The 21,644-nt window shown below is 38.8% G+C and overlaps 1 protein-coding gene across 2 annotated transcripts in view; it reads left to right on the plus strand.

The window, feature by feature from the left end:
* KLHL2 (kelch like family member 2) overlaps positions 1-21,644 on the plus strand; it is a 102,187-nt gene that overhangs the window by 35,909 nt on the left and 44,634 nt on the right. Inside the window, exon 4 of one of the 2 annotated variants that reach the window (XM_063108183.1) lies at positions 3,927-4,048. The exons of the other annotated variant lie outside the window; for it this stretch is intronic. Within the exon in view, the coding sequence (XP_062964253.1) occupies positions 3,927-4,048 (122 nt within the window). The remainder of the gene's footprint in view (positions 1-3,926; positions 4,049-21,644) is intronic. 2 annotated transcript variants of the gene reach the window in all.

The following is a 21,644-nucleotide window of genomic DNA, read 5'->3' on the forward strand; positions in this document are numbered from 1 at the left end:
TAAAGTTTTGGCCTTTTAATCACTTCTGGTCTTGTGAGGTCACAACAGACACAACTGGGCTGTGTGGAAATTCCAGCCCAGTACTGAGTCTTTCCTGCAAACTTCACCCCCTGGAGTTCTGTCTCCCTGAGTGGTCATCACTGAGTGGTGCCCATACCAATCAGAAGGCAGATCAGCTGCTCACACTGTGCCCTAGTGTTCCCCTGGAGGGCCAGTCTCCACCCCACACTCCAATATCTGTGCACAAGCCCATCACTATGACTCACTGACCTCTAGGTGGCTCCTTCCTCTAGTTGGCTGTGGCCCCTCACTCCTATGTGGGTCCAGGGGAACCATGCCAGTGGCCTTGCTGGCCTGGGAACTGGTATGGTACACTATAAAGCCCTCTTCTCCCTTGCAGACTACAAGCAGTTTTATGCAAAGGGTGCTACTGTGGCTTTGCCATCTCCTGCCAGCTGCTCCGTGTGCTGCCACTGCTCCCTGCTTCACGTTGGCCCAGAAGCAGCCAGAGCTTGGAGTGGTCAGAGTGGTCTCTGCTTCCTCTTGCTGTGGACTCTCATGCCATCACAAACTCTGTGGGTCTTTCTTCCTCTTCCCCTGAGCTCCAGCCGTCCCAGGATGGCAATCTTTGCTTTTTAATAGTAGTAATTGGTCTATTATTGGGGGGAGCGATGCTCAGGGATCATCTATTCTGCTATCTTGATGTCACTCTCTATGAAAGCTTTTTCTGTGTCCCCATTTCCCAGCCTCCAAAGTGTCCTGGAGTCCTCCCTGTGGCTCCTGAGGTCACTGAAAGCCACAGAAGATAGAGGCTGCAGCCTCTCAACTCTGGGCCTCTGGGAGCAGCCCAGGCAGGACCTGGAGCTGAGCAGGCTGGAGAAAAGACCCTGCCAGGTTGTTAGATAGCTTTTTAAAATGCATTATCAAACATTAATCTCACAAAGCCATACTGTTTGAAGATTTCCTTTATAAACAGCAAACAGTAGTAACTATGGTAATATTTAACATCTAGAATTAAATGTAAATAGCTTTTATGATTCTTTATAGTATGTGCTTTGACTCATAATAGGTATCAGAATTTTTAAACTATTAATGCGATTGGCCACAAGCTTTTTGTTTTTGTTACTGTTTTTGTAAATTAATGTAAAAAAATAAAGATTAAAATGTTTTAAAAGCCATATATAATCGAGATTGAATTTCGTTGGAAGCAGATGCACTTTTCTGGAGAGAGATAATTAATTCTAATAATGACATGAGCAATGTGTAGGTACTTCAGAAAGTTTGTGGAAAAATGGAATTAAAAGATAACCTCAGTCTTTCCATGACCTTTTTGAAGTACCCTTGTGTATTAGTCCGTTTCTGTTGCTTATAACAAAATACATGGAACTGGGTGATTTATAAAGAAAATGAAATTTATTGCTTACAGTTTGAGAGGCTAGGAAGTCCAAAGTCCAGGGAACACATCTGGTTAAGGCTTTCTTTGGTGGTGACTTCAGTGGCAGCAGAGTATCACAGTGTGAAATGGCAGAGCAGAGAGAGCAGAGAGTAACCTCCTTGTTTTAAAGCCTTCCCAACCATGCCCACGACCACCATTTTTAATCCATTAAGAACCTTTTCAAGGCCCCACCTTTCAATTACCATAATAGGGGCCGAGCCCGTGGCGCACTTGGTAGAGTGCTGCGCTGGCAGCGCGGCGACGCTCCCGCCGCGGGTTCGGATCCTATATAGGACTGACCGGTGTACTCACTGGCTGAGTGCCGGTCACGAAAAAACGACAAAAAAAAAAAAAAAAAAAAATTACCATAATAGAATTTCCCACCCTCAACAGTTACAGTAGGAATTAAGTTTTGGGAGGACATCCAACCCAGGGCACCTCATATGTGAATTAGCAGAGTGCATCTTAGAGCAATACCTCAAAAACTATAATGTTAAAGACTGCTTGACAGAAAACTAATTATTTTTCAGTCATATATATAAATTAAAGTCAGACTTCATTTTGTCTGAGCTAAGTTATTCCTAAGTCTGAGAACTAGGTATGTGGCTTTGTGCTCATGTGGTCCCAGATCCTGTGGGGTTTTGCACATCATGGGGGCCCTATAGATGAATTAGATATTGCTTTTGTTTAAAGTCCAAGTGGGAATCACCAGTGTCTTAACTTTTGCCACAAAAGATCCTTCAGATTATATAAACCCCAACTATCTGCAAGATTCAGAAAGAGGAGGAGAGAAGAAGGTGCCTTATATACAGATGAAAAATTATTTTTCCATGTTCCTTGACACTCCTTTTTCCCGCTTTCTTTAAGGGTGGGAAAATGTTTGCTGTAGCAACAGACATATAATCTAGTCCCCTTTCTTCCTGCTGTATAGGTATATGTACTGCTTTCTCGTACACTATACCCCTTCCCTTGTAATACAGATGGATGCTTTTTACCCTGGGAAGCAGCAGGGTAGTCTTTGAGATATTTTAGCTCTGAGGAGAACAGCTTCTTTCTGAGATCTTGTAGAGATAATCTCCAGGGAAGCATGCAGTTAAATGTACATCACCATTACTCTCTTCCCAGGGTTTGTGTTTGCAAAGGAATTTTGTGTAAATATGGATTCCCCTTAGGCTTTTCTGATAGCTTCTGGTCGTTGACAGTGCACTATATCTGAAAAAAAAAATTTCAAGAAATCTTGAGGCCATTTTGTTATTTTTTAACAGAAGATGCCTGATTAAGGTGAAGGTGATGTTTGGTGGCATCATTTTCATGCTTCTTTTATGTTCAAAACCTAGTAAATTGTAGAACCAAACCTTTTTGCTAAGCATGTCCTATGGCACTCAACATTATTCTTAGACTGCCCTTTTAGTTTTTTGGGGTTTTTCCCCTCCCATTTTTGGCCGATGGCCAGTACAGGATTCCAAACCTATGACCTCGGTGTTAACAGCACCACACTCTAACAACAAAGTGAGCTAATTGGCCAGCCCTGCCCTTTTAGTTTTTAATTGAGGTACCCCTCTCCGTTCAATTGCTTGTGTCTCCTTATATCTTAGGTTATTATATGTTATCCACATATAGGTGCTCAAACCTACTTCCTACTCTCCCCAAGTTCCCTTGGTTTAGGAGCCATTTATTCTCTTCCTGCTTCTCTTTCTGCTTCTCTTTCTGCTCCCCTATTTCTTTCCACAAGTGGGTATTAGGAGGGAGGTCTTATACCACTTTTTAGCAGGCAGTGATGTAGAAGGGTACCTGGCTTTAGGGATATATGCTGGTGTGGAAATGACTTCAGGATGAAGTTACCGCAGATAATAAGAAGAAACTGAACTTGGGCTAGAAGATCTTTCTAACAAGCCTTTGCTATTGACAAAACCTTTGATGATCCCTCTTTTACCTGCATTCCCTCGGCATCTTAGGTAATTTGTTTTCTCATTGTTTCCTGCATGAGGGTTGTGACCCATTGAGGGTTGAGCCTTTGTGTCTGGTCCAGGCCACGTGTGCCCCTAGCAGGCATCTGTGTGCTTGTTGAACCAATAATACTAACCAAGTGGGTCCTTTTCAGCAAGTGCTCATTGCCATTAGCCAAAGGTAGCATTGTTACTCTTCTAGTCATGAGTAGAAATCTGTAAACAAACTGCTTCGAAGCATGGATAACATCAGATACTGATCCTACAAGCCATAGGCATTGTAGTTCATGCAGGTGGACATGCGGCATGTTTATTGTTGTGATTTTCATATTTTTACATACAAGTGAGTTACAAAAGTACATTTTATGATTCTCTCTGGTAAGCTTTTGGGAAACTTAAGGGATCGTTTTAGGGCTGCAAAAAGTGGCTGGTCATGTTGCTTACTGAATACAGTGAGTGGCAATAAGAGGGGTCAGTCTGACTTGGCATTGGTATTTCCACAGCAGTGTCTTGCTTAATGTCACTCTTATTCCTTTCTGTTTTAGGTGAAATGAGTGAGAGCCGAGCAAAGAGAGTTCGAATAAAAGAGGTAGATGGCTGGACCCTGAGGATGTTAATTGATTATGTTTACACTGCAGAAATTCAGGTTACAGAAGAAAATGTACAGGTAAGATTAAACACTTCACACCATTTAGCTCTTTATATGTGCAGTTTTTTAAAATTTAAAAAGCATACCCACACAGTATACATTTTGTACCAAAGTAGTAATAGGATTCTTTGTTACAATTGTATCTCTAAGGGACATTTGGAATGATTACATCTTTTTAATGTTTTTGACGTTAGTATCTTTTATATTCTTAAAGTTGTAAGATACAAATCCTTTAGTTCTCTGAATGGTGCTTGTTCTTTCATGAAAACACTGTCAAATTCATTTGTAACTGCTGATTGATGCTGCCTACAATTTTTCTTCATTCTTTTGAAGGGTAAAGTCTATAAAGGATGTTTTTGACTGCTAGCAGTCTTTGCTTCTTTTACTATTTCGTAATCCTCTTTAAGTGATTCTGGAGTTTAGCTGAAATCTGACATTGTATCTTTTTTATTTTCTATAAAGGACAAATATTTTATATATGTTACATAAATATTTAAATAATACAGATAGATGTGAGTAAAAAGTGAAAGTCCCTCTTTAAAACTGCCCTCTCTTCAAACCTACCCCAACCCACACATTCTGATCCCTTCTTCCTCCCCAGTGGATGGCTGCTGGTACATGTTTGGTATGAATCCTTTCAAACAATATTCCATGCATCATTTGTATACAAACACACACACACACACACACACACACACACACACACACACACACACACACTTTTTAACATAAGTATATTTATACTATGCATGTTGTTCTGCAACTTGTATTTTTTTTTTTTCCATTGAGCAAAATGTCTTCGAGGTCTTTACATGTCAGTACATATGGGTTTAGCTCATTCTTTTGTGTGGTATGTCATATGTCAAATGTGCGTGTATGATTTTTTTCACCTTCACAGAAATGCTGCAGTGAATGGTTGTTTTTATATTTGCATCCAAAAATTTCATAAGCTAGATTCCTCAAGATGGAATTGGTGGATCAAAGAATATATGCATATTTTAATTTTTGATAGTAATACCAAACTGCCATAAAAATTTGTATGTATGTATGTATGTATTTATATTTCTTCCAACAAGGATACTGTGTTTTAAGGACAAGGAAAAGAACTAGGACTAAATTCTTAAAAAATAATATCTAAAATCTGTTTGCACAAATAAGAAATTGTGGGTTCAGTCTTTCATTCCTTCTAACTAGTTGAAATATGCTACAAAATGTTTGAATTATTATTATTATTGTTATTTATTTATTTTTTTTTTTGGTCTTTTTCGTGACTGGCACTCAGCCAGTGAGTGCACCGGCCAGTCCTATATAGGATCCGAACCCGCGGCGGGAGTGTCACTGTGCTCCCACCGCCCCACTCTCCCGAGTGCGCCACGGGCTCGGCCCATGAATTATGAGACTGAAATCTTTGCGCTTTAAATTGTTAAGATATGCTATTGATTGTTAAATGTGAAATATTGGCAGTGGTAAGACTTCCTGGTGATCTTTCCCAGATGGTCCCATTAGCCTTTGCTTGGAAGCCCCATTTATGAGATAATGCATTTGAAAAACCTTGGTCAGTATTGGCATTGTGGATAAATGTATGACTCAGATGCCAGGTGAACATTTTTCTCGTGGAAGAAAGTGTTTGGTATATGTCATGAGATAACAGTACCAGTATGTCATCTAATTCTGGTGTTTTCTATAGAGTTAAAATATTTGTTGGATTCTGGGACATTGTTTTTGTGCACTTATCTTGAGCTTTTTTTTTTTGCTTCTTATTTTTATTCATTTTAATGCATGGACCTCATTGTGCCCTATATCTGACCTTCAGCAAATGCATTACTGATTTCTTTGATTCGCATAATAGGCTACGTGGGGGAAAATGCAATAGATGATTTAGGCCTAAGAGACTAAACTGTGTGAGTTCAGCCCTGAATACTGTTTGTGTTAGTTCTTGTGGTGGGGACATTGGCCTATTAGGAATTAGGAACACATCTCTTGTGTTTCTTTTAATAACTGTAACATTCCAATTCTGAACTATTAGTCAGAAAACATCTTGCCATGCTAATTTGCCTTTTGTGTATATTTCTTAGCGCTTACAGGAATATCTAATATATATATCTGATATATATATATCATTTGATGTTTTTATCACCATATATAGTAGGTTATGACCCCATTTTGCAATTGAGGGTATAGGCTCAGGAAGGTTAAGTAATTTGTTCAACCTCATACAGCAGCTGTTAAGTTGTCATTAACTAGTATTCCTTATGAAGAGAGTTCATAAGTTTGAAAATATAGATACCTTTATAACTGAACAATATTTTTTCATTATCCAAAAATTATTCAGTATATGCTTCTTTATTAGATGCATTGATTAACATTTTTAGAGAGTCCTAAAGGATTTACTTCATTGCTAAATTTGTAGTTTTGTTACACATATTTTTTTATTTTTTAAATTTATTTTATTTTATTTTTTGTTATATTTTGACTCATCAGCTTTTGGTATTTATTTTGGCTTACTTAAAGTAGGTAGGAGTTTTTCACTTGATATAAGAGTGAAAAACAAAGGTAAGGATGTTAAACAATGCCAGTATAAGTAAATGCTCTCATTCCCAGATTAATATTGAGTGTTCATCCACAGGTTTTGACTGTATTAGAACTTTTATTATCTCGGAAGAATTTAAGAAACATCTGATAGTTTTGAATGGATGGGTTTTTAATAGTTCATGAAACTTATATGTTGCATACATCGGAATTATTTGAGACCAAAACATCTTATCTCTTTAGAAACGAAACAGAATTTAAATAAGAGTTTTTCAAGAGACATTTAAAACTAGTTATTGATATAGGAAAAACAGTGTGTGTAGGGGGTTATGTGAACCATCTGTATTATCTACTCAACTTTTTTGTAAACCTGAAACTGTTATACGAATAGCTTATTACTTATAAAAAAATTAATTATTTGTAATAAACACACCAAATATTTAACACAATATCAGTACAGTAGACAATTCAACATGGTGAGTCCATTTTATTGGTAATATAGGGTAGGTTGTTTTTGTTTTGTTTTAAACTGGAAGTGCTAGAAGTATGTTGTGTAGTGTTTTACCCATGAGATGTTCCTGAAAGGAGGGCATCACATGGAGGGCCTAAAACGGTATGAGGCCTGTTGACATAGTTGAAAAAAGTTTTGATTAAGATGGCTTAATTAATAAAAGGTCATTAAAGTGGAGAAATCATCAAAAAAGAATACACATATACCCTAAATATTTTATTTTAACCTAAAACACATAAATGTACAATTGTATGCCAGTCTTTTGTTGTAAGACTTAGTTTTATTTTAACCTAAAACACGTAAATGTACAATGTATGCCAGTTTTTTGTTGTAAGACTAAGTATGGTCAGCTGATTGGAGAGCCACATGCTCTTTCTTGCATAAACCACATCTAATCATGCATCATCTATAATTTTCTAGCTTTTTTAAAAGTGCAGCAAGAATTGAGACACTTGAAAAGAAATTTCAGTGCAAGTCTTCTTCAAATTATACTATCTGTCTTTTGTCCCTCCCATATCTAATTTGATTAAAAAAACTTTTTTTTTCCTTCAGTAACACACAATGATCAAGTCACTCTAAGGCAATCAACCCAGTTTTCATAGAAACAATTCTCTTTTTACACTCACGTTTTATTGGATTACTTATATTTATTTAAATTATGTAATTTCAATAACAAGTGCAATTGCCATAAACAGTTGTGCGAGAAGTTCAACATGTATGAGTTGGTAAAATGCAACTCTGCTGGAGGAGCAGAATTACGCAAGCATGTTAGAGAGTACACTTTACTCAGGGCATGGGGAGAGTTGGTTAATCAGGTGAGTAGGTTAAGTGGAGGTGGGTAAAGAGTGCTTTTGCTGTGTCTACTTCTATATTGTGTAGGTAAACACTGAAATGAAATTCCCGTTAGGTGGATATTTGTTTTAAAAATGAACATTTAAAATACCATTCAGTTAAACAGACATTGATGGAGTATTGGCTAAGTACTCAGTTCTGGTGCTGCAGAAAATTAAAAAGGAACAAAACATAATAAATAGAGTATATGCTTAGACTGGATTTGGATCTTGGCTTTGCTATTTAAATGCCATGTGACCTTGTTCAAATTGCTTAACCTCTCTGAGCCTTTCTTGTCTGTAAAAGAGGAATCAGACTGTTGTTTTTTATATAACAGCTTATGTAATCAGTCATTAAATTGGTTTATGGAGAGGTAAGACGTGCTGGGACCTCACAGAAAGCATGGCTGAGATTGGAGCTTGAGCTAGAAATGAATGAGGCTAAGAGTAGGAGCACTGACTGGAGGGTGCAAACACTCAATAATATATTTTAAACTGAGGGTAGGATGTAGTCAAATTAAGATTTTCAATGGTAAATGACAAATTCAGGTCTGAATGAGGTGCTGCAGGGGGCATGGCAGCAGGAGTCTCGTGGTGGTGGTGATGGTGGTGGTAGTGCCTACTGTTTGGTTGATGGTGGTGTCTTTGTTTCAGGAATAGCTGCCTTGGGTGAACTCTGATTCAAGCCTACAGCGCCTATGTTCTAGCTTTTCTGGAAAGAAACTTGGTAAGGGCTAGGAAGTTGTAATAACCACAGCTAAGTATGTTTGGGATTGTAGAGAATATGTATTCCCATAGGAACTGGACAGCAAACCTAGGGTCTAGGGCTTGTCATGTGGGGCTTTAGGGCTCATCGTGTGGCTTGGTAAGCATGAGGGTACTTAGGGCATACAACTTAGGGGGTGGCTAGCTGTTTAGGATAACAAGATTAATGCTAGACCAACACTAATTAGGTGCCTAATAAATTTTGTGGTCTTGGGCAGGATTGCTCTAGGACTAAAGTGGACTAAACTTGAAGATCTAAAGTTTTTAAGATCTGTAGCTGGACCTGGCCAGATAGATAAGGATTAATAACTATCTTACTTCATTTTATACATGGCATGCCCTTTCCTTTTCCTACTTTTAAGCTACTGAGCTTGCCCATTTTTCCACTGCCAGTATTGATCCTGATGAACTCCAGTTTTCAAACAATAGTTCGTTAAATGTTTAGGGGGCATCTGTTATATGCCAGACAGTACTCTAGCTGTTGGCAATGCAGTGTCAAGCAGGACAGACAAGATCGCTGTCTTGAAAGCCTTTACATTGTGGAGGAGTGGGTAGGGGTGAGGTAAATAATAAACCCACAGATACATAAACAGGATGATTTTACATTATTATTTTCTGGGGAGGAGTCATTTGAGCAGAGAGCTGAATGAAGAGGAGGGAGTGGTGTAAAGATTGAGGCAGAGAACATTCCAAGCAGAAGGAGCATCAAGTTCAAAGGACCTGAGGTGGGAATAAGATTGGCATGTTTAAAGGTCGGAAAGAAAATGATGATTGTTATTTGAGGAGATTAAATGATGGGGAGAATGGAGAAAAATGAGACTGAAAAGGTCGATAGTGCCAGATAAAGTGGGATTTGTAGACTGTGGTAAGGGGTTGGATTTTATTCCCTTTATAGGGTTTAAAAAATTTTTTTAAATTTTTAATTAAAAAATTTTTAAAAAACATTTCTTCCAAAATTTATTTATTTATTTATTTTGTTGACATTTGTAGGGTTTTAGCAGGGGATTTATGCTTTAGAGAGATTACTCCCCTCCCCCAGCTGCTGTGTGGAGGATGGACTGTAGAGGGCAGTAGTAGAAGTTGAGAGGCCATTTAGATATCTATTGGGGTAGTCTAAGCAGGAGACTGTAGCGGCTTGAGCCTGGGTTGTTGGCATGAGATTTGGGAAATCTTTGGTGGTAGGGCCAATGGAATTTACTAATGGATTTGCGCGAGGGGATAGAGAAAGGAGAATTATCAACAATGGCTCGTGGGTTTTTGGCCTGAGCAACCAGATGGATAATGGTGGTGGTGTCTGAGATGGGGATGGGGGCACCTTTTTGGGGTGGTAGGGATTACCACCTATTTTGGTCACGTTAACTTTCATCAATTGGACTTGTAAATGGAGATGCTGAGTAGGTATTTGGTTCTGTGATGGGAAAGGGTCAGGTAGATTTGGCATGTAGGTGATATTTAAAGTCACTGAACTGGATGTGATCACTTTGAGAGGTGGTAGAGATAGAGAATGAAAGTCAAAGACACAGTCAGAGGCATTCCAGATTTTAGATGAGCAGGTGAAGGAGACTGAGCAGCTAGTGACATGGAGGAAAACCAAGTATGTGTGGTATCACAGGATGCTAGTTCTGGAGAAGAAAGTCAAGCAGGGGATGGCTGGCTGTGTCCGATTTTTCTAATAGTTCAAGAAAGTGAATGCAAAGTGAATTGACTGTTAGCTCTGGAAAGTGATATCAGTGCAGGGGTTATTTCAGCAGTTTGCTTGAGAAAGTCCCACTTTGTACCTGTTAATGTGTTGTCCTGTTTGATTAGTGCTCATTTCACTCAGAAATGTTTCAGTGTGGATGATAAATTATGTGGTCACATTAGTCATTAGTAACCTTGAAAAAGGCTATTTAGATGTGACGGTGAGAATGAAAACTGGATTGAAGTAGACTGAGGAGAAGTGGGCTGAAGAGAGTACAGACAACTCTTTCACTGCATTTTATGTGAAAGGGAAATGTGCTGGCTAAAGGGAATATTGAGTTTACAGGAAGGTGTTTTTTTTTTTTTTTTTAGATGTGTAATATTTTAAAGGATGTATATAGGTTAATATATATGAGAGGGACCCAGAAGCAGAAGCTGATGAGATAAAGGGGAGAAAGAATGAGAGAAAGCGTGTAATTGAGCAGTCTCTGCAAAAGTGAAAGAGGTTAGTATCTAAAACAAAATGGAGGGGTTTTCCTTAGATAGGGTCAGGAAAACTTTTCTCTTTGTTAACCAGTAGGAAGACCCACTATGTGTATAGTAGGCTAGTGGCTTGGATGGTGGAATTCTGTCAGCCTGCATCTGTTTATAAAGGCTGTGTGGCAAGTCATCAGACAGATGAGGAGAAGGGATGCTGGAGGTTTGAGAAGGGACTAACGATGTTCAATCATTGTCTTGGAAAGGATGAAGATGAATTTAGTAGTGAAGTGTAGTAGAATTGTCAGGCCATATTGAGAGCTCCCTTGAGATTGGTAGTCATAAATATCAGATAGAAAGCTTGTGTGATTTTCTTCAGCCATGTTCAGCCTCTTGTCTAACTACCTGTAGTTAGCTATTGTCACAAAAATGCTGTAGGACAACCTATGCCAAAGCTCAGTGTCTTAATACAAAAGTCGTTTATTCTTATTGATTTGTAGCTTGGCTGAGGGTCAACTAATCTAGGCTGAGCTTGCTGGGTGATTGGCTTTGCTCCACATTTCTTTGATCCCTCTGGAATAACAAGTCTAGAACAAGAACTACATGAGTGGATAGTTGAGAAGGGGTGGAGGAAGAGATAGTTGGAACTCAAGAAACTAAGATGTTCTCTTTCTTTGGATATTTATGTTATCAAAAATTGTCAGAAATTGAGGTGGAAAGGAAAATGGTGATTTAGGTTTAAAAAAGTCCTCACTAAACGAGTAGGAGTAATTGAGATGTCACTGGATAATCCCAGTAAGGAGGGTACGAGGACAGCTTCGGAGGAGTTGGGGTTTTTGGAGGAATGAGAAAGAAAGCAGCAATGGTGAGCTACATTTCCAGGCTTTAAAGTAGCGTTTTTGTTTTTCAGGTATGGGTGGTGATCGATTAGTGGATCAAGAGATGAATTTAGTATGTTATTATTAGCATTTAAGAAAAAAATTAGAGATTAGCATAGGAAATCCTGCTTAAGGACTATTTGAAGTCTAAATACTAAAATAGAAAATAGGTCCTAGCAAGTCTCCATGTTTTACCAAACTTTGAGTTCTAGGTTGTGATGTAAAAAGTCTTACTGTGAAGTGTGGTCAAAAAAATTTGGAAATTTGACCATAAGTTACTTGGGGTATGAGAGAGAAAAGTTTCAAAAACAGTAGGTATGTGACTGAATATGTGTTATTGACTGTGCATAAATATATTGATTTTTATGTTTATTGTGTATGTTTTTATTCCTTTTTTTTCTAGACTGTGTCCTTTGGAGTGCATTTCTTGCAAGGAAGTGCCCAATAGGTGACTAATACATGCTGATTTCTTGAATATCAGGAAGGCATATGTACTTAGTAATAATCCAGGAAGTATGCTTTGTTTCCTATGCTGGCTCATAATGCAGCCCCTGGAACAGTGTACAGAAATACAGATGGACCTGCTTTAGATTGGGAGCAGTGAAAGTAATTGTCTGAGTGGGGGCTGGACATCACATACCCCGTCTATTTCTTGGCTTTACAGTCTAAAAACTATTTTGATCAATTCTGAAGGAGCTAACAGACTCTTGGGAAGTAGCTCAGACTAGCCCAAATCAAGTGACTGATAAATAAACCATAATGATCTTAAACTAATTTTCAGTAGGGTAACAGATATTTCTAGTGAGTCTGTAAATGTGTACATTATCCAGTATGCATTATTCCCAGGGTCTAGGTACCTAAGTGATAGAATTGGCAATCAGAATTGTTTGGTGAACATGGAATCACAGGCAAGGGGGGTTTACTTCAAAAAGATAAGGGAGGGACGTACTGAACTATCATCCCACTGCAGAACATAATTTTTTAGTGATTCGAATATTGATTGTGTACCTTGAAATCCAATGTCTCTCTTCCTTGCGTGGCACTGGACAAACGCTGACAAATAATTGCTCTTCAGATAACCCATTTCTGAATTATTTGTAATCTGGTAGTTGTCTATTTCTGCCCCCAAGTACTTAAGGATATGACAAACTCTGCCAGCCATAGTGGCTCACTGAGACAATGATTCTTAACTAGAGGGCAGGGGATTTGAGTATTTTGAATTCTCATCCACCTCCTTATGGAGATTTAACAATGTGGACCATTTTAAGCCTTAATGTTAAAAATAATTTCTTCCAGCAGAGACGTAACTGTACACTTGATTATGCATTAAGCTTAGTTACGATTGCGTTACAGATCTGCTACTTCAGCACTGCCCTCCATCTGTATTGATTGGCTGACTGTTCTTCATTCTTAGCCACACACTTAGAAATTGCCCAAGTAGCAAAGGAGTTTAGTAGAAGGTGCATCTTCAAGGTGAACAGCAACATCTACTGCGCAGTTTTGTAAATGTTTTAATGACCTCTTAGGATAAGATCATTTAAATTAAGTATATAATGCTGTATATTTAAATTACTGTTGAGTGGCTCAGAAAATAATAATAAGGAGCCCTGAGAAATTTTCTGCTAGAAAACTTCATGGGCCAGTGGACTCTGGCTGATTATTATATTAGAATTCAGAGCTCAAATCTTGAGTTTTCTATTGACTTTAACAATGGCCTTGAGTAAGAGATTAAACTTTCTGTTTCTCAGCTATTAAATGATGCTAATAATGCTTTGACAGTCCATAGGAATGCTGCAAAATATACCAGTTAAATCTTGCAAAAATATTAAAATGCTCAATGAATGTTGAACAGAAATAAGAAATGGGCAGCAATAAGACTTGAGATCAAGAAGAACTCGTTAAGATTATTTGGAATTACTGGGTAGAAAATGGCTCCTATGACCTTTCCCTCTTTATATTCTGAATCAGAACATATAAAAATATTCTTAATTTGCTGTAGAATTTTCTCCACCGAGTGAGTCTTGTATATTTGAGTTAGTGTGGAGACAACACTCTGGGATAATTGTAGTACTGTGATAAATCTTTGATTTATAACAGCCTGTTCCATTGGTTTGTCATGTAAAAAGGAAAAGTGATATTTCACCCAGCAGAGTCTAGGAAGGGGGCTTGTTGCTTTTCTGTTTATGTTTTCTTCCTCTTATGAGACAGAGAGTCAGTTCTTTGTGAGTAAAAGAGTTTTGGCACGTGATGTGCTTAGAGAAAACAGGTTAAAACTTAAAACAATCAAAAATTCCTTTAATCAAACCTTCAGGATTAGTTGTTTATGGTGTAGCAATAGGAAGTCATATAATTGGAATGAATTTATCTGATGTTCTGATAACCCAAAATATGTTAATTTGGTATTTTATCTCTTCACCTGGGTAGTGATAATTTAAGTTTATTATTATTATCTAGAGGTCTAAAATTTTAAATTATTTACAATGAGTTTTGATGTTAATTATATTTTAAGTCTGAATTTGATAATTCTCATAATTTTAATCAAAATATTTGACCAACTGGAACATCCATTCTTCAATCATTCCCGTTCAGTTGTGTTTTATTCTATATAAGTTAAAGAGTTCAGAACAAATAGGAAAGCTTATTATTTAAAATTTAGTATGGAAAAGGCATTGAGGTCAGCTAGCTTGAGAAAACCTAGCAGCCTTCTTATAAGAACATCTTGTAAAACTAGATGAATATCACACTTGAAGTGTTTTTTTAAGACCTTGTTTGGGTCAAAGCTAGGTACTGAAGAAGCATTAGTAGTTAAGTTACTTGTGGCTTTATATCATTAAAATATATAATCTTTGAAGATGTCCATACAGTTGAGTCATTTTGAGATTCATATTTTAGGAAGCGTCAGTGTGATACATAAAAGGCATTTATCTTGAACGAAAAATGACTCCATCCTGATTATGAATCTTTTAAGTGCTATAATAATTTGAACAGGAATGAGAAAATAGAAATAAGTCAAAGTCCTTATTACATGGAATTTTTTCTTGATCTTTGATATTTGCGTCATGTTTAGGTATGGAGCCTGTGTATGGGATAGCACATTTGTATCAGGCTGGTTGCCAGCATTCAAGATATGTCTCTCCAAACCAGTCTAGGTGGTGAGAGTCTGGAGTTGTTAAATTATCTGTGGTTCTGGCATGTTTGATTTGAGACCACTCAAAGATTTTATAAACCCTAGCATTTTGACATACAATTTTTAAAAATATTATCTTTTGGACTTCGTTGTCTTAATTTCATTGTTAGGGTAATAAAATTAATGTGCTTCTGATAATCAGGTTTTAGTGTACTTGTGCCTTTCCTCAGGATATATAATTTATGAAAACTTTATTTCTTGTGAAAATAGAATATAGCTATATCACTAGTATTCACAAGTTGCTGTTTTAAATTAAGTTTATGAATACTACTGTAGAAATTTGATCACATAATACATTTGTTTGTTTTATTCTTATTTTGGATTCTATGATTTTCCATTGCAAGTTTCACTTCATGGCTTACAATTTCTGACCCTTGACCTCTGGCTAATCTTTTAGTGTGCATTTAAAGGACTCATTTTTTGTTTGTTTCCCCTAGTGGGGCATAACTTATATACCATAGATCTTAACTGTTTGGTTTGCTAAGTTTTAACAAATGCACACCTCATTAACCCACATTCCAATCAAGATATTGAGCACTTACAATCTCAAGTCTTTTCTCAACAAATTCCCACCCCTTTCCAGACAACCACTGATATGATTTCCGTTACGATTGATTAGTTTTGCCTGTTCTTGAACTTGAACTTCATATAAATAAAATCATACAGCATGTATTTTTTTGAGACTGATTTCTTTTGCACAGCATAATATTTGTGAGATTCATCTATGTCGTGTGTTTTAGTAGTTTGCTTCTCTTTATTGCTGAGTATGGATTTACTACAATTTAGCATGTTGATGGCAATGTATATTTAAAGTTTTGGCTGTTGTGAATAAGGCTTAAAGTACTTTGATGAGGAACACCGAGAATAACACATACTCTGTAATTAAGCTCTAGTTTGGGTCAGAGACAGGCTATCAGTAAGGTGAAGTTATTTAATTGCCTATTAAATGAGATTTTTTTTCCCCTTAACATGCACTTTGCTATTAGGTATTTTCTCACTTTTTATTGGTGTATGAATATTGATACTGATAGAGGTTGGGAGGAGAGTATATAAAATAATTTCTGGTGAAAAATAATGTGCAATCAACAAAGAGCTACTTGTCCAAGGAGTAAGATTGTGTGACATGTGTACGTGTGTGCATGTGCATGCCTGTCTGTGTACCTGTGTTTGATTTAGTATTATAGTTGAGAAAACAAAAATGTTTTAAAATGATTAGCAGCCTCTTTAGCCTTAAAAAAAATCCCATTGGACTAAACTTGGTAATCTGTGGGGGCCTCTGAGTGATATAAATCTATTTAGAAAGAAGATGAAAAAGGAGCAGGCATAGAAGAAAAGGCAAGAGGTAGAGAGAGAGAGAGGAGAGGAAAAAATAGGAGGAAGGGTAGGGAGTTGTATGTAATAAGGTAATACAGTGCCCTGAGCAGCTGTTTGGATTACTTCCCTTGGTCTAAGGAATGACTCCCACAAAAGGAGGCAACGAACATAAATTATTTCAACAATTATGTTTGACAGTTAATTTGGCAATTACCATCCACAGTTGTCATAAATGTACCCATGCACCACCTATGAAAAGCCAGAAGTATCATTAGTCCCTTGTATTAAGAGATTTATATCTAACCTCTGTTCTTTGAGTTAACTGATAATCTTGGTCCCTTAAACTTGCTTTCATATGTTTTAATTTTTTAAAAAAGGTTTTTGAGGCCTACTGAGAGTACTTGTTGGTCTCTATTTTCTTCTGTAAATAGTGGGTTGATGCCTCAACTTACCACCCTGATTTAACCCATTTAAATTCTGTTCTGGGAAGGTGATTGTGAACTCAGTGATAGTCTGTTAGTCTGTTCTTTAGTTATTCATGAAATTCTGAGATTGTGGAAAGGAGGAATCTTAAAGGATCCAATGGAAATACATAAGGAAATTTTCATCATTAAGGAGCAAAATGCATGTTCAGTTAGTTGAGAGAATAGCAGTCTTTTTTTTTTTTTTTTTTTTTTTTGGTTTGTAGTGATTTTAGAGAGGAGGAACTAAGGGATAGGAGATTAAAGTGGATTAATTCTGATAAATGATAATAATATTTGGGAAGAAGGGGCTGCCTACCGTCTGTGTTTCAGTCACTTTACTCGTTTGTTTTTTTAAAACATCCTGGACAGGGGGTTAGTGTTTTTAACAATTGAGAAAATTTTAGTTCATAGGGGCTGATTTTCCAGGTCACATAGCTAGTATGGAGTATATCCAAACCAGATTCAGCCCAGAATTCTCTGACTCTAAAGCCTGTGGTATGGCTTCCATTCTCCATTCTTTTTATATTAACTCTTTTGTGCCCTTGAGACATTATAGGAACTCAGTGACAGATTGGGGATTAATATGCACAGCTCCTGATTCTCAGCCTCAGTCCTTCAGTGCCTGTGGACTTTAGACATTGGGATCCAAAGACCACTTTGAAGGGCAGGAGTATTGGAATGGTGGAAATTGCACCTGCCCCTGCTAAATGGAAGTACTCCTGTTACAGTCTTAAGTTCTAGGATGGCTGGTATGGTATATCTGTCTCTTTTGTTCACTGCCGTTTCCTAGAACCTGGATTAGTGATTGGTGCATGTTAGATACTCAATAAATATTTGTTAAGTGAATAATGAGTGAATGCAAACTAGGATAGACAGGCCTTGTATGATGAGTGGAAGTTGAGCCAGGCAAGAGGTCCTGGCAGGAATGAGACAGGAGGAGGAGAGTCTGGGAACAAGCAATCTGCATCCTCTGGGCAAGGACTTAGTGTCAGGATTTCAGCCTCTGTGAACTGGTCAGTGCACAGCAAGGTAAGGCCAGGTTACTGATGCCTAATAGGAGAAAGGCACCAGTTAGAGACCCCGAGGGGCATTTGAGCTGGAATTGGGTCTGCTACTTCCATTATTTTTAACTAAACCAAGGTTTCTCTTAAAACTCCAACTTATTTGACAGTGGCTCAAATGAATAATAAAGGAATCTACCTTGAAGAGTAAAAAGGATAGTGTTAGAAGAAATGGTTTTCAGGCTGCCTGAAGTCCACGTTGCCCCCAAAGTTCTTCTTTCCATACTACTTTTGCTTTTTCACTCCATTAATTATAGCATTGGAAATTCCACCAATTGTAGGTATATTCTGCTTAAGAGAGTCAGCCTCTTTTTATACTTTAAATACCTCTGAAAGGGATTTGTTCTGGAAGATCTTGTATTATTAACCATTAATGTGAGCTAATAATAATTTTTTTTTTTTTTTTTTTTTTACCCAGCTGGAAGTAGCTATCCTGAGGGGTACAGCTTGGGTTAGGGGTGTGTTGGGAGAGAGGAGGTGAGGTTGGAGGGAGGTGAGGATGAAACACTTAGCAATCAGGAAAGGCACATCTGGGTGGAGAGTCATAGTTGGGTGCACAGAGAAGAGGGCTGGCTCCTGGTGGCTGAGGCTTAGGGTTTTGAAAAGTGTCAATAAGGAGATGGCAGGATGCCAAGGACAAACATTTCTTATGTCAAAACTCTGCAGGAGGCCAGCCCTACATCCCAGAAAGAGGAAGGAAACTTTGTTTCTTCTTTCCTGTACCCCACACCCGGATGAGGTCACAGCAGTCAAATAGTATTGTTATATTCACTGATATTGTGGTTTATAACCATTTCTATCACTGTTTCTGAGAGTAAATGTGCAGTGAGTGTCAAGCAGCCAATTGAGAAGAACTTGTGGAACATGGCTTATTTATAAATTGGGGACTGAATACAGATTTTAGAAGGTGTGTGTTAATTAAAGTTATAGATTATATTTTATAGTGAGACTTTTTTTTTTTTTTTTTTTTTAAGTGAGATTTTTTTATTTTTTATTTTTTAGTCCACCAACATATAGCTTCTTTAAGTTTGGGGATAATGTCTTCCCTTTGACCATGCCCTTTGGACAACTGTTTCCTTGTTTGTTTTCAGCTTATTCCTGGCTTGCAAAGCCAGGTAGAAATATAAAATGGCTGGGAATTAATAAAAACCTGCTTTTTAGCAGTGCACTTACAGTGAGGTTAACAGTGACTGTGCTGTGAGTTTCATATCTGTATGTTTTCTTAAACATCTGACAGTCTTATATATGGAGCATATCAGACCCCTTGGTTTTCTCTTCCTAATAAACAAACTGCTAATGTCAGGATTTAAAATACTTGCTAGATAAAGTATTTCCCCCTATGGAGTAAATGCCCAAGCTGAAAATAAACTACAGGTCCTAATAGCCATGCAGAAGGAGTGAGCTTGTCTAACTGAAACATTTTATATGTAATTTTGTTTGTCAGACAATGTGAAGTAGGATGAAAGCGTCTTACTTTAAAATGTGCAGTTGGTGTAAGGGTGTCATACGGATGCTGATTGTTTGGCTCAGTTGTCTTCTGTGTCTAGTGTTCCACTTGTCTTCACTAATCTTCTGTGTCTAGTGTTCCACTTGTCTTCGCTAAACGAAGAAGTGAGGTGGGTTTCCCCCTCACTTCTTTGTTCATTGAAGAAAGCATCTCCACAGTATAGAATGTGTAGCCTTTTATTTGTCTCCATTTGTTGGAAATCAGCATATCTAAATGAAAAAAAATTTTTTTAATGTTTTCCAGAAGGATAGTATTTTAAGTCAGGTTTATTTAATTAGGGGGCCATGTTCTTCATGTCTCTCCAAACATTTAAAGATATTGCTAGTCACACAACAAGAGTAACATATAGAGCCTAGTTAATGTTCTATAAAACACTAACTTGTTGATCAGAGGCTTTTGAGACTCATGATGCTCAGAGGACAGGCCAAAGTGAGACAGTCACTATAGTCACTGGAGAAGCCACATTCTGTAAATAGCTCCTTTTACCCATGGCTACATTGGCTAGAATTCTAGAGATCCAGAAGGGCATTGCTTTACTTGCTTCTTCCTGACTTTCCTTTAAATAATGTGACCATTTGAATGGTGTGTATTCATTATAGGAAATTTATTTATTTGTTTGTTTATTTTTTAAATTTATTTTATTTATTTAATCAAAATCAATTATACATATTTTTGGGGTTGAACATTGAGATATGTTGATTAAATCAATATTACTAGCATATATATTGTTGCAAATCGTAATTATTCTTTATGCTCCTTGTCCAATGTCTTCCCCCTCCCCCGCAATTGCCCTAGATTTCTTCTCTCCTTCTGAAAGAATAATAGTTACTCCGTTAACTTGTTGCCTAGATGATCTGTCCAATGCTGAGAGCTGTGATCAGGTCCCCCAGTATTATCATAGAGCAGATACTTCTTCTGTCACTCTGAAATGGGTTTTGTGGAAAGAGACATCCTCTTCTTTTCTGTCTCTGCTGGTGACTCTTGTGTGAATGCACTCTGGTGGTTGGTGGACCATCTGCGTGGTGGTTGTGACATCTAGCCACTTTTGCGGCAGCCATGATTGTTGTGGTGGCTGTGGTGGGCCACCCACGTGGAGGTGCTGTTTTTGGCATGCTCCTTGGCACTGGCAGTATGCCTGGTTGTGGGGTGTATATGGTCCCCTTCTCCCTGTCTCGGGTCCCCGGGCAGGCCCTGAGGCACTGGTATGATGAGCCTGGTTGTGGGAGAGAGGTCCGGTCCCCTTCTCCATGCCCTGGGTCTCTGAGGTGCTGGCATGTTGTGCCTGGTTGTGGGAGGGTGATCCAGTCCCCGACTCGATACCCCAGGTTGCTGAGTGGGCCCCAAGGCGCTGGCACAGTGTGCCTGGTTGTGCAAGGGTGGTCCAGTCCCTTTCTCCATGCCCTGGGTCCCTGGGTGAGCCTCGAGGTGCGGTCAGTGTCCCCGAGGTGCTGTCAGTGGGAGAGAGGTCAAGTCCCCTTTTCCATGCCTCAGGTCCCTGGGCGGGCCCTGAAGTGCTGGCACGGTGTGCCTGGTTGTGGGAGGGGGTCCAGTCCCCTTCTCCATGCCTCAGGTCCCTGGGCTGGCCCCGAGGCACTGGCCCAGTTTGCCTGGAAGTGGGAGTGGGGTCCAGTCCCTGGTCCCCAGATCCAAGCCTCCAGTTCCCAGGCAGGCGCCAAGGTGCTGGTGGTGTGCCTGGGCCGGAACTAATTATTTGTCCTTTGCTTCTAACAGGGGGGAAATTCCTGTGGGAACCAGTACTTGAGCTGTGTGGTTGTTTAAATTGCTACTTTGCTGCTGTTTCCCTAGGGAAGGCTTTTTGTGCAGCTCAGGGTTTAATGGTTGATCTTATAGGTACTTCTGGCTCTCCAGAGACCCAGTGGACCTGTGTTCTGTAAAATCTCTGATCTGGGCCTGAGTTTTTTAATCAAACTGCACCCCGTGCAATTCTGCATTCCTGACCAGTCTCCTCTGAGTGGTCCTGTGCTGATTGGGGGGTAGGTCGGCTGTCCTTGCTGTGTCCCAGTTTTCTTCTGGTGGGCCTGTCTGCCCATGCTCCAAACCTTCCCATGGGATAGGCCCTGTGACTCACCGGCCTCTGAATGGCTCACTGTTTTCAGTTGTTCTGGATCCTCGCTCCTATGTGGGTCCATGGGAACCCTATTAGTGGTCTTGCTGTCCTGGGGGCCACCAAGGCCTCTTCTTTCCTGCTGCCTCCAAGCAACTTCATCTGAAGGGCACAGCTGCGGCTTCCGCCGGCTCCTACTCCATGCGCTCAGCAGCTTGAGCCTTAAAGCAGCCACAGCCCGAAATGCTCAGAGCAGCTTTTTCTTTCTCTCATCGTAGTTTCTCCCACCTTCGTGAACTCCGTAGGTCTCTCCTCCTTTTCCCCTGAGCTCCAGCTGCCCCAGCTT

This window comes from Cynocephalus volans, chromosome 9, assembly GCF_027409185.1.
Source record: "Cynocephalus volans isolate mCynVol1 chromosome 9, mCynVol1.pri, whole genome shotgun sequence".
Lineage (NCBI taxonomy): Eukaryota > Metazoa > Chordata > Mammalia > Dermoptera > Cynocephalidae > Cynocephalus > Cynocephalus volans.